The following is a 24,862-nucleotide window of genomic DNA, read 5'->3' as shown; positions in this document are numbered from 1 at the left end:
GTAAACTCCGAATGGTCCAGGTGAGACCCAGAGTGTGTTTTATAATCACACGCCTCCATCCCGACGTCCCTTTGAAGAGATCTGTCAATCCGTGGATGGCTGATGGGCGTGTGTGATCCACGGGAGCGCTCAAAGACTTAACGTGACAAGGTCGTTGTGTATCGAAACCAACGGCCCTTTGTTTGTGCCGGAGGTGTGAAACTATAAAAGGTTCACTACTCTGATTGTTGTTGTTGTGTATATTACAGATCCTTTTGATAAGGAGGCCTGACAATAATATTAGTTAAGGAGATTACGAAGCGCACAACTGCGCTGTGATTAATGGGAAAGCAACACGGGAGTTAATCAGAACTTTCTGACTTTCTGTAGCGCAGGTCGTGTTGGAGCCTGATGGGTCTGAATGATGGGAAATAATAGAGAGGGCACGTTAAGGTCAATATGACGCAATTCCATAAAGTTTTTTATGTTTTTTTTTATGCTGCATTTCATTTATTTGACTTTTTTTTTCTTTTCTTTTTTTAAATGTTATGTATTTTATGCAGGAAGTAGCCTAACACTGACATTAAACATAAATAAGTAAAATTATAATAAACAAAAACAGCATTCAATGATTATGTTTCCATGTGATATTTTACCCAAATGCCACAATGCAATAATGAAGATAATACATTTTCAATGTGATAAATTAAGATCAAATAGCATCAACAATGCACCAGGTCACTTTTTAATTTTTTTTATTTTCTATCTTGTATGCAATTGTGGATCCAAAGGTTACAGTTTGAAACCAAATGGGTTGTATGAAGGAACAGCTTTGGACCATGAAACGATTTTACTTGACATTGCACCACATGTGCTCACTGATAATTGACAGGGGACATTAATGGGACATTAAAGACGTCGGACATAACAGCTGATCGTTGCCTATTCATAAAACAAACTGCACACTTGACCTCAAAAGAGAGAAGAAAGAGCTGATGGCAAACTACAAAGCTTTGATCCTTTTTGATGAATATGATGTGTGAAAAGAATCAAAGAGCCGAGGTGAATGTGCCATTAGTGTAAAATTGCTCTGGGTCTTTGAAACTTCCTTTTTGTCTTGTCATCAAATAAAACTTTGGTGCACGTTTTGGAGTGTTGGGAGAAAGAAAGTCACGGAAAAAAGAGTCTTCTTGATTAAAAAGCATTTTGGATACATCAGCTTTTAAATTTACATGACATGCAAATGAATTAACAAATTAGGCATGTCATAGCCTACTGGCCACTACTACAATATTATTTTAACAACAAATAGCGACATACATTGTAATTAGTGCGCATAAGTAGGCTATCATACATTTGTATGCACGTAATGAAACGCAAATAGAAATCTAGCAATTAAAAGTGTTGAACATCACTTAACTATTGAAGAAGAAGAAGAAAGTTCGTCACAGGGTTTAAAAAAAAAAAAGAAAGAAAGAAAAGAAGAAAGTTCTTAAAATTAAAAATAAATGTACCTACTATAAAATAATCCCTAAGAAAAAAAAGTAATCGAAAGGCTTTACAGATGATTTAATTTTTATTTTTTAAGTTCGATACAGTTTGAAGCAAAGAGTGACCTGTCTGGAAGGACGCGCGCACCTGCAGGCTGATTAAAGCTCTTCCGCTCAGGTGACGCTGTTTGTCCTCACGCGCCGCGCACGCCGACATGGACCTGCACCGGTTCGTTTGTCTGATTCTTCTGGGAAGTCTGGAAGTTTCCAAAGGTAACCGCGTTTTAAACTTCAGTTTTCACGTAATTTGTGGGATTTTATCCGAAGAATGTGAGGAATCTGTGTAGGCCTACAAACTGGTTCCTTTCCACTCCAGTGGCGTAGCATGTTGGCGGTATTTTGATGTCAGCGAGGAGGAAACAACATGGCGCCCACTCCTTGACTGAATTTTTTATTCAGGGATATTCAAACCTGAATGCTTTATTGGAAGTTTGATAGTTTTAGCCTACTTAATGCCTTACTTTAAAAATGTCAAACCTGCATATTACTATGTCCAGTCCTAAAGGAGAGATAGATAATTTTACATAAATTCTGAAATTAGACACTTTCAGGACATTAAGGGATTACCTGCTGCCAATATTATTTGTGCCAGATTTTAAATAAAAGTTATTCAGAATGGGGGAGGTAGTTTGGGGGCATTTGAAGCTGAATCAGGATAGCTATTTTTACAAGCTGAATCTTATTTTATATTTCACTATATGCAAACTGGCTTTCACAATTACAGTCTTTGGGCAATATCTATTTGCTTTTGCTTTTTCTTAAACTATTATTTAGCTCTAACTGTACTGTGAGTTGATCCATTTCTGGTGTTGAAGGGTTTTCTTTTTTTCCCTTACCAATCTGTCTGTCTTGGTAATAAAGATGCTGGATCAATTGTAAAATCCTTTTGGGACAAATATACAACATTGTTCTTGAACAGGACCTTAGGTCGGGGTTGTGTAAATCTTGAACCATGTCAATTTGAGATGTTTGTTTTTCTTTTAAATCCTCTTTGTCCCAGATGTGAACCACAACAAGGAACTTTCAGCTTCAGCAGGATTTGTATTGGCTTGCTCTCATTGTTGAGCAAATTAAACCCCTGGGTCTGACTTCTAGGGAATTTCTATCAAAAACAGAATTTGTAATGTTTGATGGTGGGTTTTTTCTATTCTGTTTCCAATTTTGTATCAGAGCACTTTTCCCTAAATTGGTTAATGTTACAAAACTATAATTTAGTCAGAAGAAATAATTCATCTTGTCCGTGACTTTAACTCAAACAGTAACAGAGGCCTGTCATATTTTATAGACTTCCATCCAGCATAATGTCTTGTTTGTACTTTGTGTGTCTGTGTTTGTAGGACAGTTGGGATGCCATCAAGGCCAGTGGCGGTGTGATGATGGAAGCTGCATCCCTGATGAGTGGAGATGTGATGGAGATGGAGACTGTCTGGATGGATCTGATGAAATGGACTGTGCTGGTAATGTACTTCCTCCTCTTCTACAAATGGCAAATAAATGTAGAAGAGTGTCCAAAATATTTAACAGCATATTTAAGAAGAAAGCTACTTTTAGTGGAGCAGATAAGATAGGATACATCTGCCTCTTTCTGAAGTTACAATATGAGTTGTACTGAGTTATAGATGGAGACAAATTAGTTTCTATTTATTAATTTTACTTCTCCTCTTCCCCTTTGGTGCATTTCCAATCATTGTCTCTTATTTTCTTTCCTCCAGCACCATCAGGCTCCCCTGGATGTCCCGTGGGTCAGTTTCCTTGTGTGGACTCTGTCGGCTGTGTTGATGCGTCGGCCCGCTGTGACGGACAAAACCAGTGTCCCACCGGCTCAGATGAGGAGAACTGTGCAACCACTGAAGGCTGTTTGGACTCGGACTGGACCTGTCGAAACCACATGTGTGTCCCCAAAGAGCTGCGCTGCAACGGACTGAACGACTGCATGGACAACTCTGACGAAGAGGACTGTGGTGAGAAAGATTAGCAGGCTGAATTCCACCGGATTTTTTTTCAAAGCAAAATGTATCTACACAATCTGGCCTTTTTTCTGTAATTAAAACCGAACCAGGTGGTCCCTTACACACAGCACACAGGGTGGCTATTGAATTAATGGGCTGATTATCTGATCTGTTTCAGGCCTGTGTGGTGAGAGCAGCACACGGTGTCCTGATGGGACATGTCTGTCTCCTGAAGAGAGGTGTGACGGACAGGTTCACTGTTCAGATGGCAGCGACGAGCCCATAACCTGTGGTAAGGTTTGACACATGATTTTCAATTATGGAAAATGCTGCATCAAACAACCTGACACGTTGCTGACAGGGTTTATCAATCTTCATAAATGTGATTCACTGAAATGCTTGTTATGAAGGAATTTAGATCTGTATGTACTGTTTCATGTGGGACGTCTTGTAGGTCGTATTTGCTCCATGAACAACGGCGGCTGTAGCCATGTGTGTGTTGACGAGCCCTGGGGTGCTCTCTGTGCCTGTCCTGTTGGATATAAACTCTCTGCCAATGGAGCAGTGTGCCAAGGTTTGTGTGGTCTGAAAATACCACATTACTCACTTTGAATGTTCTTGATTTTTATTTTTCATAAGCATTCTATTACAAAAATACTCACGAACAGAAAAAAAACAAAGTATAGCCGTCTTGAATGGCTTTGTCCATTACAGTACTGTCCTGGAGCTGTTATTAGTTACATTAGCAAAATGGAAAAACTATAAAAGAATGGTGAGTGTTCAGAGACTGTATGAAAACTAATTCCTGTGAAGCTAAAAGCCACTTTTCCTCCACAGATTTGGATGAATGTGCCTCACCTTTGTCTCCATGTATGCATCACTGCACCAACACCATTGGCTCCTACTTTTGCCACTGCAGAGATGGCTTCAAACTGACTGGAGGATCCACATGTTTAGCAACAGGTAATGAGACAGGGTTTCCCCAACTCATCTAACATTAGGGAACCAGGGAGTTCAAATTCAAAGTGTTTATTATCATATGCACAGTAGAAAACGTGTTTCCCCGTACAATGAATTCTTACCTTGCTGTCCACAAAGAATGTTAGCAGTCTAAAATCTAAGTAGAGACAAGTAATAATACACTGAATACTACGAGACAGATGTTTTTGCACATTGAACAATATGTTGGCACAAACCCTGGTTAGGAGCCACAGCTTGTGTAAGATTTAGTATATAATGTGACTTTAGTCTGGATTTAGTTTCACCCTCTGAAAAGATCAAACCCAAGAACAAACGTCATGAGATGCACTTGAACAAAAGATAAGTGACATGTTAATAGGCTATTGATGGGCCTGAGTTAATAACAAAAGAAATAAGAAAAAGAAAATCTGTGAGAACAAAGAATTGAACAAGTAATTTAAGCCATTGAAGATGAGATGAAAGCTATCAAACCTTAGTGATAAAAACATGATTAATTTAATGAGGTGCACATATAATTGAATGGTCATCCATATCTTTTGCTCAGTTCAAATGCTCACCAACTTTATACTCATCTATGAATGTGTCCAGATAATGCTACCCGACTGCTGACAGTGCAGAGGAATTCTATCGGGCTGTTGAATGTGAAGTCTCAACAGTTTGAAGTTATCCAGTCTCCAGTGTCTGATCCAGTGGCCTTGGCGTTTGATGTTGCCCGTGGGTGGTACTTCTGGGCTGACAGCCGTGGCAGCATTTACAAAAGTGATGGAAAGCAAAGCCGGACAACCTACACTGGTCAGTCGAACAAATTGTGTGTTTAAGACATTGTAAAAATACAGCTGGCTGTGTGTTTATTGTTTTATGATTCAACTTTTATTGAGTTTTTTAATTTTTTTACAAGACCAAGACATTGTAAAAATACAGCTGGCTGTGTGTTTATGACTATGTCAAGTTATATACATGGTGTATGAATTAACTGGAGCAGGGGAGCGTGAAGTTGCAGTTGTCTGCCAGTGCAGTGTTATGTTTCTTCTGTATTTTGTTGGTAGAATTTTATAAAATATTTATAAAAACATGGAAAAAACATCAGGTCTCATGTAAAAACAGCAGTGAAGTGTTTGATTTCCCATCCTCTCCGGATAATCTTCACTTCCTCAGGTTTAACCTTCAACAGTGTTTGCAGTTTGGAAACCATTGGGATAATACAGACATTGGCTCATAAATTGTTTTTGCATTTAGATATCATAGCTACACTGGATTTTAATGTCATGAAAAAAAAAAACATTTAATTGTTAAATCACATACTTTGTTTTTGAGCAAACTGTACAGCACTTGAGTATTTTGTCTCTTAAAACCTAATATGTTTGAACATGATGCCTCGTACACAGCCTGATGCCCTGTGAATTGTTGTACAGTCGGTACTGCTTCAGGCTCATATCATGCTCCAGTTGTGGCTCAAGATGAAATTCATTTTGTCCACATTTAGCTCATATCTGCAGAAGCAGCAACACATCTAAACACGTTTCCCTGATTTCTAAACAGGTGACCCTGGAATTAAAAGCCTAGCTTGTGATTGGCTGAATGGAAACCTGTACTGGACCAATCAGAAGACTGAGACAATCTACATGCTGGCAGCTGATGGGACTAGTTACACTACTCTGCTGAGCAAAAACATCGCCCCATCAGATCTGGTGCTTGTACCTGTGGAGAGGTTTGTCAGTTACATCACATTTTCTTTTAATGTAGTCATTTTTCCCCTTTTAATTTCATAGTAGGTGAGCTGTTTTTCATAAAGGTTAATTATGCCCTCAGTGAAATGTTAATTCTTCTCTCCACTTCTGCGTATTTTCCCTCTTATTTCTATGGAAATTGATAAAAGTTCAACTGTACAGTTGAATTGAAATGTTTGATTCGACAGACTCTACACATGTAAATCCAGCCACCATTACTGTAATTTAAAAGCTGATACACTGGGTGGTTGTATTTAAATTCTCTGGTCCCTGCTCCTGTAGTTTGATGTTCTGGATCAACGCCGGCCCAGGTGACAGGGTGACATTAGAGAAGTCATGGATGGATGCGTCGGAAAGAAGCTCTGTGTCAGTCCTCACTGCTCAGTCTGCTCACGGCCTCACTGCTGACGTGGCTGCCAGAAGGCTGTACTGGATCAGTGACTTCAAGAAGGTGAGCTACAGACAGAAAATACACGATGGAGTATAGCAGTACATCTTTGTTTCATGATAGTGAAAGTCTGCACAATTTTAGGTTGAGATAAATGACAGTGTAACTTTCAAAATGTAGCAAGCAATGGTAATTGGTAATTGGCAATTGATAAGCAATTCATCTTGAAGCAAAATGGGTCTCGGGGTTAAGTTGAGTGAGTTTAGTAGAAACACAAGCACGAAAATTCATTTTTATCGCTGATAAAAGCTCAAAAAGAAATAAGATATGAAGTTGATATGAAACCAGTGCCTGGCTTCTGATAAAATGGAATCTAGCATTGTTTACACAAAGGGCCCTGATTCACAAAATTGACTTGGTATATTTCCTACACACTCTCTATTATCTCAAACTAGCATGCAGAAATTTCCTCTAGAAAACATTCTTCTCATAACTAAATATGAAATAAATAAATAGGGCCAAACAATTACTAGCCTTGAGTTTGTTGTCAGTTCTAATTACTGTATGAAATGTATTACTGCTTCAGAGAAATATTTTGCGTTTATATCAACATGCACCTGTATTCACATATGAAAGGATATTGATAAGTGAATACAGATGTTCTGCAATACGTAGTAATGAACTCTTTTTCAGTCTATAGAGACGGTGAAGGTGGATGGGACCGGCCGTTACTCCTTCACAGGACTGTTCAACAGGAGAGCGCCTCTCAGCCTGGCTGTGTTTGAAAGTTTATTTTACTTGGCTGATGACAAAGGGCTGTGGCAGGTTTCACCAAACCAAACAAACCAGAAGAAATTTCTTTGGAAAGCTCAGCTGCCACTGTTAACTGCTTATCATGAGCTACAGCAGCCTCAAGGTACCAAATGGAGAAACTGATGTTTTTATATCTGTATAATATTCCCTCTGAATTGATGTTTGAGGTGAGGGAGCTTTTGATTTATTGATTGCCAAGATAAATTACAGGTTTTCTAAGTGTATTTACTCTGACCTTGTTTGGTATTGTATATAGGTTCATGTACAAAGATAAAACCTGTTACAGAGTTTTTACAGTTTTTTGCATAAAACCATATCTTGATCTCATTTAATTTCTCACTTTGTTCTCATCAGGTTCTTCTGCATGTGCAAACACTCCTTGCCAACTCTGCCAGCTAACTAGAGCTAACCCTGTTGGGTTCACCTGTGCTTGTCCAAACTTCAAAGTACTGTTGCTTGATGGGACATGTGAATGTAGGTTTATCCTAATTACATTTTCTCATGTCAAATGTCAATTATAATATGCATCTTTATGGCTTTTTCTTGTGTCTAATGGAGATGTAATACATTTTAGCAAAGGCTGCTGGTTTTAGTTTCTTTAAGTCACAAGCTTTCCCTTTTTTCATTTCATTTAAGGAAACTGGAGCCATTTTCATTCCAAAATTATAGCCCAGCGAATGGGTAGAAATCTTTGAATGTATAGAAATATATACAGTATGTTATCGACATCCCTGTTGTAACTCAGTAAGGAAAACTGTGTCATTAAAATCTTTTCTGTTCCACAGATCCAAGATTTATATACGCTACCATTACCAGCATCAACCTGTTGGAGTTTACAGGCAAGCAGTCATCTGAAACCCAGCTGTTTACTACTGACGACGGCATCTTGTCATTTGATCTGGACTGGAAGAGAGACTGGCTGTACTGGGCCAACCAAACTGGCCACGTTCAACGCACCAGTCTAACCCAGGTCAAGACTGAGATGGTCCCAACACCGTTGCCAGGTTTGCGCTTGTACAAATGTAGGGGGTCAAACAAACAATGACTCCAGGTTGTCAAATGTAAAGATTTTCTACTTTTAAAAATGTTTTGCATCTCTGTAAATTGAAATTAATGATGAATTCCACTGTTCATTAGTAACTTAGATAAATCATTAATATCAGCCCCATTGGAAAGAGCTGAATTTCTTTGCCACATTAGTTGACAACCTTCTTTGTGTTATGTCTTTTTGTTCTTTTAGTTTGTCTGATAAAACTAGACCAGAGGACTGGGAGCCTTTATTGGGTTTCATGTGACCAACACAGCATCGGCATCACTGCAGCGGACAGTAACTACCCTCAGCAGCTGTACCACACCACAAAGGAGATTCAAGACTTTTTTCTGGACTGGCTCAGAGGTGGCCTCCTCTGGCTGGAGGACGGACAGATCTTCACCATGAGCATGATGGGAGGCAAAACCAAAGTACTACTGCAGCTGGCAGGAGGAATCAGTGGGAACATCGCCTTTGACCTCAGGGCCAACAGTCTGCTCTGGAACTCAAAAAGAGCAGGTTGGTTGTGACGCTCATTCACCATTGTGATATAACATGTTATTTCTCATCACAGAGTCATTCCCAAACATAAATATTTTAGAGGTCTTTCTATGGTGCAGACCTGCTGAGTGTTGACCCTCTTACAGGCCTGGCGACGCTGGGTTTGCTGCAACAGAGAAGACACCAAGCTGGAAGACGATGGAACATTTCAGGCTCAGTTGTTGCTGCCATGGAGCCCTTCCTGTTGTCCCTTTCTGACAATGTCGTAACTCTGTGGGATCGACGTAATGGGAAAGGCATCCAAGACATGCCTGTGAGAGGTCAAGTGATGAGTGTTATCACTGCACTCGGGGATGTTCGTACAGGTCAGACATTTTAAAACCCAAAGTCATGTTTTGATGTACGTTAATTTTAATCGCCCTTAGTTCTGTTAACTCTCCACAGTGCCGAGTGCTCCAGTGTGCAACAAACCATCTGTGCTGTGCCGGCGCTCATCAGTCTGCCTTGCACAAGCCCAGCTGTGTGACGGTAAAAAAGACTGTCCTGATGGAGATGACGAGGAGGCTTGTGTTAGCACGTGTCCATCCAAAGGTACAATCTCAGAAAGAGTGGTGAATGTGTGTTACATGGAGGTTTTAGATCTGCATAATGACTTGCTGTCAACTGGTGTGTCCTCCTTTATGAGAATTTCTAATCTTTTCTGCCTTCACTGTTATTTGTAGAGGATTTCATGTGCAGCGACCGTAGAATCTGCATCGCCAGGAATCTCGTTTGCGACGGTCGCTCTCATTGCCACGATGGTTCAGATGAAGTTGACTGTCCGACCATAACTCCCGCTACAATTCAGGCAAATGTCCTGAGATGTCGCAGGGGCTCAAAGCCATGTAAGGATGGCTTAGATTGTGTTTTATACAGCCATGTGTGTGATGGAGAGATGGACTGTAAAGATGGATCAGATGAAGAAGAATGTGGTAAGTTTCCAAAGCCAAAGTCTCCAATACAATATCTAATAAATTAATGAATAACAATTTAATCTTAAATATGTGATTTTATATATTGAAGATGCCACAGCAGAGACCACAACTCCAGCTAGACCTAACATCGGTTCATCAAAGCAACTGCCTCCTCCGCTGCCTCCTACTACACCTTCGGCCCAGACTCTTCCAGCCTGCCGCAGCCCGTCTATGCTCTGTCCTTCCTCTTCTGTTTTCCTTTGCATCTCTCCGAGCCAGTTCTGCGATGGCCGTAAAGACTGTCCTGATGGCTTTGATGAAAAGAACTGTGTGAAAAGATGTCCCTCAAAAGGTTAGTCATAAATCTGGAGTGTGTTTTTGTCCCAAATTTTGTATTTTTTTATGGTTTATTTTGCACTTTAAATGTGTCTTTGGAAATCTTCATTTCTAAATTTCTGTCAGACGATTTTCGCTGCAAAGACCGTCGGAGCTGCGTCTCAAAGAGTCTGGTTTGTGACGGTCGCTCTCACTGCCACGATGGATCAGACGAAGTCGGCTGTGCGGGTGTAGCTGCTCCAGCAGAACCTACTAACCTCCTGAGGTGTCGCAGGGGCTCCAGACCCTGTCATGATTGGACTGAATGTGTTCTTTTAAGTCATGTTTGTGATGGAGAGAGAGACTGTCGGGATGGATCAGATGAGCAAGGATGTGGTGAGTTTTATGCACAGAATGCTTCTATAACGTTTTTGATTATAGGCTGAATCTGCTGTTTGCTCTGCATTTTGCCTACTTACTGTTGTATAATACTTCTAGATACTACAGAGACTCCCACGACCACTCTTACAGAAAACTTGGATAAACCTCCTGTGCCTGTTGAGCCAGTCACTGAGGCTCCCACCAAGCCACCCTGCACCAGTCCCTTAGTTCTGTGTCCAGGTTCTTCTCTATGCATCAACCCCACACAGATGTGTGATGGGAAGAGAGACTGTCCTGATGGATCGGATGAAAAATGTGTGAAAAAATGCCCCTATAAGAGTAAGTAGTCAGTTTATGAGCTCTGTAGATATGAAGTACAGGTGTCACACTGGAAACATTGACTCTTATTTTTGTTAGATTGTTGTTTTTTCTGACTTTTCCAACAAACATTGCTCATCAAGATTTGGTGTGAACTAATATAACATGTCAAGTCATTGTAAATTTTAAGTGTCAGAACAAATTTTATGGATTTTTGGTTTTTGAATATTTCTTTTCTCTCCACAGCTGACTTCCGCTGCCGGGACCGTCGAAGCTGCGTCTCAAAGAGTCTGGTTTGTGACGGTCGCTCTCACTGCCTCGACGGCTCAGATGAGATCAATTGTCCTAGTGTAGTAACTTCAGCACCTCGGGCCAACGTCCTGAAGTGTCGCAGAGGCTCCAGACTTTGCAGAGATGGGTCAGAATGTGTTCTCTTCAGTCACGTTTGTGATGGAGAGAGAGACTGTCGGGATGGATCAGATGAAGAGGAATGCGGTGAGTTTTATTCAAAGATTACTTCTACAAAGGTTTCAGATACTTTCTAGAGAAGCTCAATTTGCTGGTTGCTTTACCTTCTCCTACTAACTCTTATATAATACTTCTAGATGCTACAGATACTCCCGACACTCCCATTACTACCATTCTTGTAGAAAACTTGGATAAACCTCCTGCACCTGTTGAGCCAGTCACTGAGGCTCCCACCAAGCCACCCTGCACCAGTCCCTCAGTTCTGTGTCCAGGTTCTTCTCTATGCATCAACCCAACACAGATGTGTGATGGGAAGAGAGACTGTCCTGATGGATCTGATGAAAAATGTGTGAAAAAATGCCCCTATAAGAGTAAGTAGTTATGGGCTCTGTAGATAAAAGATTGCCTTCATCAAAAATAGGTGTGAACTAATATAACATTGTCAAGTTGCTGTAAAGTCTAAGCAACCACGGTAAATTTGTTGCAGTTCGGTCTTTGAAAGCTTGTTTTCTCTCCCCAGCTGACTTCCGCTGCCGGGACCGTCGAAGCTGCGTCTCAAAGAGCCTGGTTTGTGACGGTCGCTCTCACTGCCTCGACGGCTCAGATGAGATCAATTGTCCGAGTGTAGTAACTCCAGCACCTCGCACCAACGTCCTGAAGTGTCGCAGAGGCTCCAGACTTTGCAGCGATGGATCAGACTGTGTTCTCTTCAGTCACGTGTGTGATGGAGAGAGAGACTGTCGGGATGGATCAGATGAAGAAGGATGTGGTGAGTTTCTAGTCAAAGTGGAAGTGTTTGTAGATGACCACAGGCCACTGTAGCCAGAGAAGCAGACAAGCCCTCAGATTTGATGATCAAAAGCTTAGCTTAGTAACATTGTTTCACATGGCAAAATCCCCCATCTATTGTAGCTATTCAGCCTGTGTTCCTTGGTAACCAGAATGCCACTTCTGATTTGTCTTTCCACTTCTGCTTGACAGCTTAGATTTAGTAGTAGGACTTTGTGAGATGAGTTGGTCAGACCTGTTGGCGATTAGTTGAAGGCATATTACAATTATGTTTAGTAATTTACAATTAGATTATTAAACATTTTGTTTTAATGTTATTATACTGATGTAACAGAAGTTACATTGTAAATCTGCAATATATCATTGTCTTACTGACATTGTCTATCATTTTTCAGATGCTGCAGACAATCTCATCTTAACCGAATCCTACTCACCTGTCAAACCCTTGACCCGGTCTCCCATCAAGCCACCCTGCACCAGTCCTTCAGTTCTGTGTCCAGATTCATCTTTATGCATCAACCCAACACAGCTGTGTGATGGAAAAAAAGACTGCCCTGATGGGTCTGATGAGGACTGTGTGACAAGATGCCCTTACGGTCGTAAGCTACTGATTAATGGACAGTGTTTTCCTCTGATTTCAAACACACTGGAAAATGGAACATGTTAAATGTTTTCTTCTTCAGAGTTTCTCTGCGAGGATCGTAGGAGCTGCGTCTCGAAGATTCAGGTTTGTGATGGTCGCTCTCATTGTCACGATGGATCAGATGAGGTCGACTGTCTCCGCAGTGTATCCGCTCCTGAATCTCGGGCCAATGTCCTGAAGTGCCGTGTAGGCTCCAGGCCATGTAATGATGGCACAGAGTGCGTTTTATACTCCCACGTCTGTGATGGAGAGAAAGACTGCATGGACGGATCTGATGAGCAGGGATGCTCAGAAACCTGCAGACAAGGTTTCTTTTTTAAATTGAAACACTCAACATATAATAACCAAATTTCAAACTTTCTGAACACTGCCACTGTAACTTAATGCAGTTTCCTACAAATGCTCACATTGTTTAATTGTACTCCACCCCAGGTGAGTTCCAGTGCTCCCATGGGAAGATGTGCATCCCTGTGGCTCAGGTGTGTGATGGGAGGTCTCAGTGCCGTGACCAGTCGGATGAACAGAACTGCTTGGAGCGGACCAAGAGCTGCGAGTATCATTGTGCTGACGGCAAGCGCTGCATCCCAAAGAAGTTCCTGTGCGATGGGGAGAGAGACTGCCTGGATGGGACAGATGAGGTGGGCTGTGGTAAGTCCTCACAATACCAGTGTGGTTGTGTTACCTTCACAGAAGCTTAACATTAAAAAACATTATCACTAACCCTGACAATAGGTGGGACCTGTGAAATATTTTCACCAGTAACGGTTTGTTTTCACCTTTCTAGACGCAGCTGCCACTACAACTGAAACAACTAAACCTACTGTCCCCACGTCCACACCAGCTTGCGTTGCTCCCTCAGTTCTCTGCCCAGGTTCATCTCTGTGCATCTCTGACGATCAGCTGTGTGATGGACAAAAAGATTGTCCTGATGGATTTGATGAAAATGGTTGTGTGGTCCGGTGTGAAAACAAGGGTAAGTCTGACTTTAGCCGTTATCATAAAAGCCGCTATCATAAAAGTAGCTGCACCTTACCTACCCAGCCAGCTAATGCTGTCAGAGAAGATGCTATATTTTCACAGAGCTTGTATCAGTATATTGAATCATACAGTATAACTATATGAACATATTGGCTACTTCCATCCTGCACATCAGATGACTTCATGTGCAGCGACCGGAGGAAGTGTGTCTCCAGGATGGAAGTGTGTGATGGCCGTGCACACTGTCCAGACGGCTCGGATGAGAGGCAGTGTCGATCAGCAGATTCTCCTGCTCCCTGTAAGAAAACATTCAGAGAAATTCAGCACAACAATAATACAGTGTAGAAGCAGTTGATAATTAACAAGAACATTTTATTTGTCACAGCAGTCAGCTATTGCAGTTGAATAAACATGGCAATCACTAATATAATCATCACCTCTACCCACCAACCCCATCTCCATTACTCTCAATCAGCAGCTGTCAGCAGCTGTTCAGAACACCATAAAGACCACCTAGCTACACTTTGTCAGACACTCAAAACACCAGAACCATAACACCACTTGATGTCAACCTACACAAACACATACAGACTATTATCTAGTTAGCAGCAACTACTCACTACCAAATATTTAGCCAGGCCACTCTGTAACCATTATTCAAGAAACGATCTGTCTTGATCATTTACACATCTCTCATAATCTAATTGTCTTCTTACCCCATTAAATGTATATTTATCTTTCTGCACAGCATCCAATGCCAGGTCAGCCCCTCTGAGGTGTCGCAAAGGTTTCAAGCCATGTAAAGACGGCCTGGACTGTGTTATGTACAGCCATGTGTGCGATGGAGAGAGGGACTGCAAGGATGGATCGGACGAAGAGGGATGTGATGCCAAGTGCAAAGCAGGTTTGTTTTGCTGCTGATGTAGGGGAAAAAAATAGTGCTTATGTGTTAATGAACTGGTATCACTGCTGAATCAGTGAGTGTGGTGCATGTGAAAGATTACAGTTTTGTGTCGACAGTATTTCACACGTTTCTTTTTGCTCCTCCTCAGGTGAGTTCCAGTGTTCTCACGGAAATCGATGCATCCCACCGGAGCAGGTGTGTGACGGGCAATACGACTGTCAGGACCGATCGGATGAAATGGACTGTTCAAAGCTGAGCGAGGGCTGCCATCAGCGCTGCGACAACAACACCCGCTGTATACCAAAGACCTTTCTGTGTGATGGCGAGATAGACTGCGCTGATGGGTCAGACGAGGAAAAGTGTGGTAGGAGGCTTTCATCATGAATTTGTACAACAACTTGGATCAAGGTAAACAAGATATTCCCATTCACAATCATCACAACATACATATTTTTGCTTCCCTCTTCCCAGGTTTGGTGGCCTGTACAATGAACCAGTATCGCTGTGCTAGCGGTCAGTGCGTGTCTGAGGCTCTGAGATGTGATGGATACGCCGACTGCAGTGACCGCTCTGATGAAATGGACTGCACAAGACCCCCACGCTGCCTGACGCAGCTCCGATGCCCACACAGCCACGAGTGCTTGCAGAAAGAGTGGCTCTGTGACGGCGAGGACGACTGCAAAGACGGGTCAGATGAGAAGGTGAGGAGGGGGAGAGGTGATGAGGTGATGATGATGCATCCTGAGTGTTTCGCTTTTAAAATGGAGGATTAAGATATTGGTCTCCTTGTTTGTATCCAGAACTGTGCGACACCGCCAACAAAGTGCAGGGAATACCAGTGGCAGTGTGGAGACAGCAGTCAGTGCATCCCTCTCTCCTGGAAGTGTGATGGGAAAAGGGACTGTCACAATAATGCAGATGAAGACAAATGTGAGCATGTTTACTCTGATACTCACTGCCAGTTCATTCTCTGCTTCAAATGCATGCGTTAGACAGCTGGTTGCACTCTGCACATTTCTTTTCTTCTTTTTTAACCCATAAACAAAATGAAAAAGGAGAAAAATGTCCCACACAATGTCTGTCACTCTGGAAGTTCTCTGAAGCAAATCAATGCCTCTGTTTTCACAGGCAGCCAGAGAAAATGCCCATCTCACCTTTACCAGTGTGGGAGTGGTGAGTGTGTGGATCCTGGCCTGCTGTGCAACGGCTACACCAATTGTGCTGACAGCTCAGACGAGGGTGTGGGATGCCGTCAGCGCAACTGCTCCAGCCCATCGGCTCCTCGCTGTGACCACCACTGTGTCAGCACCCCAAATGGAGCGGTCAGTACCTACACAGCAATCTGTTTGTCTGGTCGTTTCTGTCCAAGGTTGCTAAATTTGACCTCGGTACTCATCTATTTACAGTGGCTGCCACAATTCTTTACTTGTGACTGGTGGCTAATTCCTGCTTGGTGCATCTTTTGCAGAGATGTTACTGTGCGGCAGGTTTCAAAGTGCAGTCCAACTCCGTGTCCTGTGTGGACCTTGACGAGTGCAATGAAACGCCCAGTGCTGTATGCAAACACACCTGCCTCAACACCCGTGGGTCCTATGTCTGTCACTGCCAACCTGGCTTTTACCTGGAGCCTGACAACAAAAGCTGCAAGACCAAAGGTGCTGTAGGCTTCATTAATAATGAGCTGTTTGTAGAGGGAAAGACTGAGTTTCTGGTTTACTTAGTCATAGTGGTGCACACTTTAACCCCATCAACTACGATTGATTTACTTGAAATACAAGATGTAGATGTTTTAGATAGATTGTATGACTTACAGCTACTAGGTTTCATTCATTTGATACAGTATAGAAATTAAGCATGGATGTTTTTGGTGCTGTTATTATACTCTGGTCATGTCTCGATCTCCAGATGAACCGTTGCTTCTGGCATCAGTGCAGTCAGAGTTGCTGCTGCTGGGAGTCCACAGCGGCACTTTGCGTCTTCTCTCCTCTTCCAGTCGGCCGGTCTTCTCCCTGGATTACCACTGGGCACAACGCAGAGTTTACTGGCTCAGCCCCGACTATCAGAGCATCCGCTGGGCTGACATGGGGGATTCAAACAACAAAGGCACCCTCATCAAAGGTGCAGTAACCCTACAGTTGTGTAGTTTGTTGTGTGAAAGGATTTAATTAACCTTTTTTTTTTTATAGCAGACATTTTGACATGTGATGACAATTGTAACTGAACAATGAAAATGACTTCATATGATTAAGCGAGCCAGTCCCTGGTTCCTGATATAGTGCACTCTTACTGTAGTCACTGTCAATTAAGGCACTTTGTTACTGTCTGTAAACAATTTAATAGTATTCAAATGGGATCTGTTACAGGAGTGAAGTCAGATTTTATCGCAGTAGACTGGGTCAGTAAGAACCTGTACTGGGTGGACGGACTCGTAGGTCAGATTCTGGCCGTGAAGCTCAGCGACACTACACTTAGATCTCAGGACTACACTGTGGTCCTGGGTGAAGATCTGGAGCAGCCGAGCTCATTGGTGTTGCTGCCCCACAAAGGGTAAGGTGTTCACTGTAGTTTTATATAAAATACATGAAGATATGTACCACCACAGCGCTTTCCTAATTGCATTAATGATCATTTTCAGCCTGATGCTCTGGTCTGCAATCGGCAGCACCCCTCAGATCGAGCGAGCTGGTATGGATGGTTCAAAGAGAAAGGTGGTGGTGAGCCGAGCACTGAGCTGGCCGGTCAGTTTGGCCTATGACCTCCTGGACAACAGGGTTTACTGGGCTGATGAGAAGCTGCGCTGCATTGGCTCTGCCTCTCTGGATGGAGACAATGTCAAGGTAGAGAGCTATTTGAAGGAGGAAACCCCCGGTCAAGTGGGTTCCACACAGTTTTACTCATTATTATCAAATGTTGATGGCGATGTCCTTCTCCCACCAGATTCTGCAGTTAGCCGAAACCCCAAACCCTTTCTCCGTGGCGGTCTTCAATGACAGAGTCTTCTGGTCTGACACAAAGAGAAGAACCATCCGCTCAGCTGACAAGAACAATGGAAAAGGTCAGAAGGTTCTGCTAAAGAGACCGGGGCAGCCGTTTGGACTCAAAGTGAGTATTTAGCTTCTGCAAGTAAATTACTTTGAAGTATTTTTACAAATGGGTTTCAAGATCCACTTTTGACGTGTTTTTGGAGAATCACAGCCCAGCTATGAAACCCTTATGCGTTTCCTCTCTCCTCAGCTGATGCATGCCCTCTCTCAGCCCACCATATCCAGCCCCTGTGATCAGCTACAGTGCTCCCATCTCTGCCTGCTGGCCCCGGCGGAGAAGGGCAAGGTGGGAGCACCAGGGGCCCCTGTGGTGAGGGGGCTTACTGCAGTTTGTCGATGCCCAAAGGGGCTGCTACTGTCCAAGGACAAGATCACATGCTCTCCACCTATGGAGTCAACATTCATTCTGATTTTATCTCGAACAACAGTCTATCAGGTGAATTGTTTCATTGTGATGTCAGATATTTATTTCATTGTAGACCTGTTCGGGTATTAACGCTAACACTTTTCTTCTTGTGTTGTTCTCTCATCTCCCTCTTGCTTATTTTTCTCCTTCCCTCTTTTGTCCTCCCACTACTTCAAGATTTACTTGCACTCAATTCATCAAGAGGGTGTTGCTCTTAAAAAAATGCCCAGCGGCAGAGCTCTAACCCTCCCTGGAGTAACTGAGGCCGTGGTGCTTGATGCATCCATCAGAGAGCTTTCTCTGTATGTGGCTGATGCAGGACAAGGGTCTGTGGATGTACTGAAACTAAGCGGCTCCAGGTCAGAACAGCAGCTGACACTTGCTGGACAAATCCTCAAGCTGAAGGTTGGTATGAATGAAGTTTTTAAATCCTGGAATAATGAATCGAAGGCCTTAATTACATGATGATTTGATGTGTATTCAAGCTTTTTGTGATTTTTTTTTTTTTTTTTTTTTGGAAGACTAAGATGATAGCATTGGTTGTAGTTCATGAAATAAGCCTAATTTGTTGTGTTCATGTTATGTTTTAAACACTGTACCATTTTTAGTCAGATTTGACATGTTTTTAATGCTTCACAGTGTTGTTGATTTCAGAGTCACAGTCTGGAAACTAAACTTCTCTGTCCCATAAGGATGACACAGTCACAGCTCTGGCAGTAGACTGGGTGACCTCTAACCTCTACTGGAGCAGCAGTGCAAGGCCCGATCTTCATGTGACCTCCCGCCATGATGGCTACACCACCTCTCTGCTGCAGGGGGCGCTGCAGGTGAAGCACGCTCTGCTGTACTGCCCACATTTGAATAAATAAAAAAAGACTGCACTTTTTGGGGGAGTCAAATATTTTCTTTGCTACATAAAGCATAGATCATGTTTGTCCTCTCAGGGCACCACTTCCATCGCGCTGCATCCCCCATCCGGGCGACTTTGCTACACAGCACTAGCTGTGGCCGGCGGTAGGAGCCAGACAGAGGTGAACTGTGCCTGGATGGATGGCCGCAATAAAGCAGTGCTGTGGCGGAAGTCGAGCATCCCTACGTCACTGGTCTTTGCCAGTAAAGGAACCATGATCTATTGGGCTGACACAGGTAAGCATAAAAACATCATACGCTTTATAACTTCAGACTAAATGTTTACTGGCGTGACTGTCTTATTGCTCATTCTCAGGCGAAGGTGTCATCAACTCTATTGGAGTGGATGGATCAGGTTATAAGCAGTACAAAACAGGACCAGGTCTGCTCATCTCCTTCACACTTACTCACGGTATCCTCCTTTGGGTCACTCTGGACAAAGGTCAGTCAACATACTTTTTTATTAAGATTTTTATTTTCTTTAGGCTGTAAATCAAATATGATGTTGCCTTTGGGCTTGGTGTGTTCTCTCACTTTACTAGCCTTTTCAGTCTTGCTTGTGCAGTTGAAGGTCTTTCTTCTCATTTGTCTTTTCTCTTTTCGGGCAGCAGATGGCGATACAGACTAATGTGACAAATAATTATTTAGTTAACTAGTTCCCAGCACTCTACTGTGCTACATTTAAACTTCCACCTCTCATCATCATCTGGTTCTCCTCCTCCATCCCACCTGTTTCCCTTTTTTTGACTATTACTAAAATCTGCACACTCTGGAGCTTCTGATAATGCACCCCAGAAAGTTGAGTACTTTGCAGGAACCATTGTATGCTTGCAAACAGTTTTGATTTTTTTTTCTTTCCTTTTCAATCTTATGCAGATGTAACCAAACTGTGGTTCAGTGATCGTCTCCAGCCTAACCAACTGTGGTTTGAGACAAAGACCAGCATGGTGGAAGTGAGAGCCTACAGCAACAGCAGCCAGACTGGTAGGTGTCTGAGATGAGGAGTCACCTACAATGGAGCAGATAAATGAGAAAATAACACATTTCAGACTTAAAGTGCCAAACATAACTGTCACCCCAGAATCAAAAGCAAGGCCAGCTTTACTTCTCAGCATAGGCTGTTGAACAAGAGCTTCTTCTGTAGCACTGGCTCATGTGAGGTTCAACAAAGATCAGTAAAATGGCTTTGGGCTGAATCCAGCTGAACTTGCACAGTAGTTAATAAGAATTCAGAGTTAATTTTAAAACTGGAGTTTAATCAGAATGGAGACCCAAGGACTGGAGCGATAGGATCTTGTTTCTTTGTTCTGCCAGTAAAATGCTTGCAGCAGCAGTTTGTGGGAGACTTGAGAACATTGGCAGGGAAAAAAAGAGGGGGGGGTTGCGGTAACCTGAACGAAATGTGACGCATTTCATGGTTGCAAGTGCATTTTTGGGATTTCTATTTAAAGATGCATGACTGAGCACTTCCATTACAGGCTGATAATCAATCAAGTCGATGTCAAATATGTTTTGCAATTAAAAGGAAGATGACTGCTAACTAGGACACTCTTGCTACTACATCCAAAACTCAGTGATGCTGCATCTGTTTTCGTGTGTAGGTAAAAACCGTTGTACACAGTTGGCAGCCATCAGCAAGACAACAGCACATTTGTAAATAGAACAAAATCTTGGCTCTGACTTATCAGAGGATTGTGGAGCAGATGGAGACACTGAAAGTCCTGTCCATGAAAGATTAAAAACAAGCAAGTTAAAGCAAAGAAATTTGTAAAAGTGGCTCGTCAACACTGAAATCCTCTTTACTGCCCAGGTTTGTGATGCTACCAGGCAACAGGCTTGCAGCTCACTGTTGGCTTGATTCCCAAAACGTTGCCAAACCTGTTTGTTAGTCGTCTGCAGGAATGAAACCGCCTGAGCACATATGTTCCCACCTCAAGTTTGTTTTCCGTTTGTTAACGGAGGAAGCAGATAATGTGTGTTATCAGACACCCTGGGCAGAATGAAAAGACTCACTTAGGCTCAGTTTGCGTTGAATAGATGAGAGTGATGTGATACCTGCAGGGAGATGGGACTTGGCGAGCTGTAAGATCAGAGGCCTGTTGCTGTGTGAGCTGCAGTGGGAAAGACCGATGATGAATGGAGCTCTAACACACTCCCTCACTCACTGTTCCCTCCTGCTTATTATCTTGACCTGTGGCGCCGTCTTGCAAGATAAATATATGCAAAAGAGGAGCTTCAAAGCAAAGCTTGTCTTTTTCATGTCAACTAACAGGAATACGCGCAGGGCCACACACTCAGTGAGGGTTTTGCAGCCAAATAACATTTAATGGCGTTATGTCTGTAAGGAGCTACATTTACTATCATTAATACTTTGCAGAATACTGCACCGACTAGCCTACTTGAGCAGACGCTTCATTGTAAATGGAAATACCAGTCTTATTATCTTGAATACATATTTTGAGCACTATTTCAGCTAAACTAGAATTGAAGCCATAGTATTATGCGTGTCTGGTCTCGGAAATATATTTTGACTAAAATGTGTTTTTGTAAATGAAACTAATTGTGTTTTCTGGTTGGACCAACACATTCAAAGTAGCTAAAGTTCAAGCATGTACTTTTGACAGTTCTGTCCAGACCCTTAGGTCAGAAAAGGATGCTCTAATAAAAACAGACATGGAGAAAGAGGACAGCAGCACCAAGGAGTACAGAAGCTGTTCTGGTCCGACTTGAGTTTTTCCTCTAATTCGTCACCAGTCTGTACATTCACGTGCACAGGACATGTGACTTAAGTCTTTCCACAACACTAATACATGTTGGTGTGCATTTTAACACATGCCAAAACTAAATGTCTTCTTTCATACCACATGATTTCCCATTGACACATGTTGACACACCTCTTTCACATGACCCGGACAGTAGCCAGACTAATTTCCTCAATCTCGGAACAGGAAGCGTCTTTTACATGAACAAAGCAGATTGTTGTTTGACCAGTAAATAACTGTGCCCATCACTTGGATAACTGTGATGTTTATTCTTAACTTATCGAAAGCATTGACTCACATCTTCCTCACAGACATGACTGGTTTTGGTTTTCTAAATTACTCTTATTTCGTTTTGCCCATCTCCTCCAGGAACAAACGGCTGCTCCAACAACAATGGGGGGTGTGCCCACCTGTGTCTGCCTCATCCTGGAGGTTGGACATGTGAATGTGGGCGTGGCTTCTACAGTCTCAATGCCACTTCCTGCGCCCCCCTGCCCGACTGTCCTGCTGGGGAACAGTCCTGCTACGATGCAAGCAAGTGTGTCAGCAGCAGCAAGTTCTGCGACGGACACATGGACTGTGATGACCGGTCTGACGAACAGGACTGTGAGTTCACAGCCAAGTGGCAGTGGAACTACTTTGACTTGGCTCCAAAAAAATCCAAGAGCCAGGCTCTGGCGTAGCAACTGGTATCACTCAGTAACCCTCTCAAGTCCAACAGATTTTCTCTTTTGAAGTTGTAGACAAATAAATTTCAAAGGTTCTGCACTGCAGGCTGCTGAAGTTGTAGGATAAACACCATGTTCGTCTGTGCTTCAGAGCTGAGAAATCTAAAATATTAAAAGCCCTAAAAACTTTAAGCTTTAAACACTCAATAGATATTACCTAAAGATGTTTTCCTTTTAAACTGTATTTCTTATTTAGCCATGAATATTTTACATCACAGAAAAATACTCAACTTTTCAGGGGCTCTAAGGATATTAAATATTTTTAATAATAAGTTATAGCAGTATATTTTTAATAATGTGCCCTCTCTAGGTGCACAATCACCAACATTGATTTTTTTCTCTTCAGGTCCAAACACAAACTCAGCATCTTTCGGCCCCAAAGCTGGTGGCAGCCGTCCTCCCCTGTCCCCGTCCTCCCCTCACCCCAGCTCCAAAAAAGCAGTTAAAGGCTCCACTTCCTGTGACCTCCAACACTGCAGCGGTCATGGCCGCTGCATCACAGAAGGCAAAGTCACACGCTGCCAGTGTGTGGCTGGTTACAAGGGACAGTTTTGCCAAGAAGCGGAAACAGGGCACAGTCATGCAGCTGCCATCCTGGGTGTCTTCTGTCTCATTGCTGTGTTGATGGGTGCTGCTTTTATCTTTGCCAAAAGGTATTTACTCAGAGTGTTTTCTTATTCACTCGTAGGTGCCTGAAGGAGTCACTTTGAAAATAAGTAGTGGCCAGAAAATCAGCCAAATGTTTATTTTTCATTCATTATCTTGTCATTGTAAAACCTTTGTGTCTCAAGTACCTTCAGATGCAGACAGGCACCAAAATGGAGAGAACTTGGCTAATTATGTTCAGTTTTAATGTGGTACAGTGAAATAGCCACTTTTCTCTTGCACATAGACACAGGGTTTTTATCAGCAGGAATCATTTACGGCACACACTGAAGTGAAACGGCTCAGCTGATTTAGGTTGTGTCATTGACTTCCTCCAGGAACAATTACAATAGGGTCTAGGGAAGAAATGTGTGTGTGTGTGTATGGATGTTTATGCCAAGAAAATGTCCTCAAAAGCAAATGGAGACAGTTCTATTCAAAGGGAGCAAATTACCACAAGTGAAACCCTTTATGGATTGTGCATTAATAGATGCATCAATGGCATCTCTTGGAAAGATGAATAACTTGTTTACACAATAAAAAAAGGACTTGAGGGGCTCTGTAAATTTCAGACTTTTTTTTTGGTTTGTTTTTGAGCCGGAGAGGACAAATGATCAGTTGCTGCAGTATAGTGTCAGGTTGGAATTGAACCCTAAAGAGACTATTGAACCACGGCACAACTTCCCAACTATTTTATTACTGTTACAGATCTTAGTGGCCTATGTACATAATACACATTTGACCTGTGTTCCTCTGTTTCAACAGGCGAGCATGGGCGTCGATCCGAAGAAGAGCTACTGACAAAGAAACTTTAATGGCCAACATGGGCCTGCCTGGTGAACACTATGATTCTGACTCTGAGGTAAAAACATGTGGATACATGAACAGACATGTTCCTGGATTTAAGAATATGGCACATTAGTTCTCCTTATTACATTTTGGCACATGTAACATACAGTATGCATTATTTTGCATGGTTTCAGATGTTTTCTGCTCTGTTTATGTTAAATGGAAAGTTGCTGATCTTCTCTTTCAGGAGCTGGACTCGCCAGTAGACAAGAAGAACCCTTCACTACCATTAAAGTCACTTCAGCCTAAATAGACTTCTGCATTCGCTGATTTGGAAGTATCCAGTAAACACCTGGTGACTGGTTGTTACCAAACTTTTGGTCAGATGCAATGCAGTTTTCAAGTGGTGACTCTGACTTGTTTTGTAATAAAAGTGATATGAAATGAACCAGCAGCCAGTCTCTGATTTAAACTCTCTTCAACAAAGAAAATAACATCTGAAGGTTCAGTCTAAAGACATTTCTAATAAGCTGCTGCACTGACTATGTGGGAAATTGCCCCAATGCTGATTGGTCAGTTTCAGACCAATTTTAAGAAGGGACAGCTTGCACAGCAGGGGGTGTGTTTAAGACTGTCGATTCAGGCAAAATGACAGAATTAATCAAAATCTCAAATAGAAGAGTTGACCACTACAGAATAAAATCAGAAATCGTCTCCCATCCCTGACATTGAGCAGTTAGACATGTTGTCATATCTAATTATTGTCCTGTTGCTGTTATGTCATTTGACAGTCAGTGACTTCATGTTTCTCTGACACAGTACTGTATGTGCAGTATGTGTCTATAGTTCAGCTTCCTGATTCTACTGCGGGGACATTTTTTCAGTGTTGTCTTAATCATGTTTGCATGTCTG

General features: G+C 42.4%; 1 protein-coding gene across 1 annotated transcript; it reads left to right on the top strand.

Annotated features, from left to right (window-relative positions):
- Positions 1 to 1,623: 1,623 nt before the first annotated feature.
- Positions 1,624 to 24,398, top strand: lrp13b (low-density lipoprotein receptor related-protein 13 b). The gene is made up of 47 exons (XM_085793571.1): positions 1,624 to 1,742; positions 2,867 to 2,986; positions 3,242 to 3,490; positions 3,657 to 3,770; positions 3,933 to 4,052; positions 4,316 to 4,441; positions 5,048 to 5,251; positions 5,999 to 6,167; positions 6,469 to 6,637; positions 7,268 to 7,490; positions 7,742 to 7,861; positions 8,173 to 8,391; positions 8,628 to 8,936; positions 9,065 to 9,283; positions 9,363 to 9,509; positions 9,641 to 9,889; positions 9,981 to 10,223; positions 10,334 to 10,582; positions 10,685 to 10,906; positions 11,132 to 11,380; positions 11,491 to 11,724; positions 11,874 to 12,122; positions 12,538 to 12,741; positions 12,826 to 13,092; positions 13,218 to 13,433; positions 13,570 to 13,758; positions 13,939 to 14,061; positions 14,512 to 14,667; positions 14,816 to 15,031; positions 15,139 to 15,368; positions 15,468 to 15,597; positions 15,796 to 15,989; positions 16,136 to 16,322; positions 16,573 to 16,785; positions 17,031 to 17,214; positions 17,303 to 17,504; positions 17,605 to 17,769; positions 17,902 to 18,147; positions 18,295 to 18,522; positions 18,810 to 18,944; positions 19,062 to 19,263; positions 19,343 to 19,468; positions 19,903 to 20,010; positions 22,158 to 22,394; positions 22,863 to 23,169; positions 23,927 to 24,023; positions 24,198 to 24,398. Exons 1-47 carry the CDS (start codon positions 1,685 to 1,687, stop codon positions 24,261 to 24,263), a joined length of 8,889 nt encoding a protein of 2,962 aa, XP_085649697.1. The 5' UTR covers positions 1,624 to 1,684; the 3' UTR covers positions 24,264 to 24,398.
- The last annotated feature ends 464 nt before the right edge of the window (positions 24,399 to 24,862 follow it).

Source organism: Trachurus japonicus, chromosome 12 (genome assembly GCF_045865225.1).
Source record: "Trachurus japonicus isolate A0001 chromosome 12, Traja_1.0".
Classification (NCBI taxonomy): domain Eukaryota; kingdom Metazoa; phylum Chordata; class Actinopteri; order Carangiformes; family Carangidae; genus Trachurus; species Trachurus japonicus.
Note: the sequence above shows the minus strand (reverse complement) of the source record. Positions and strands in the feature narration are given on the sequence as shown.

Excerpts from the sequence above, each read along its gene's own strand:
- lrp13b (XM_085793571.1), top strand. The coding sequence starts at position 1,685 with ATGGACCTGCACCGGTTCGTTTGTCTGATTCTTCTGGGAAGTCTGGAA. Across the intron at positions 10,224-10,333 it reads GAAAAGATGTCCCTCAAAAG|ACGATTTTCGCTGCAAAGAC; the intron begins GTTAGTCATAAA and ends AATTTCTGTCAG. Across the intron at positions 15,990-16,135 it reads TCAGCACCCCAAATGGAGCG|AGATGTTACTGTGCGGCAGG; the intron begins GTCAGTACCTAC and ends CATCTTTTGCAG.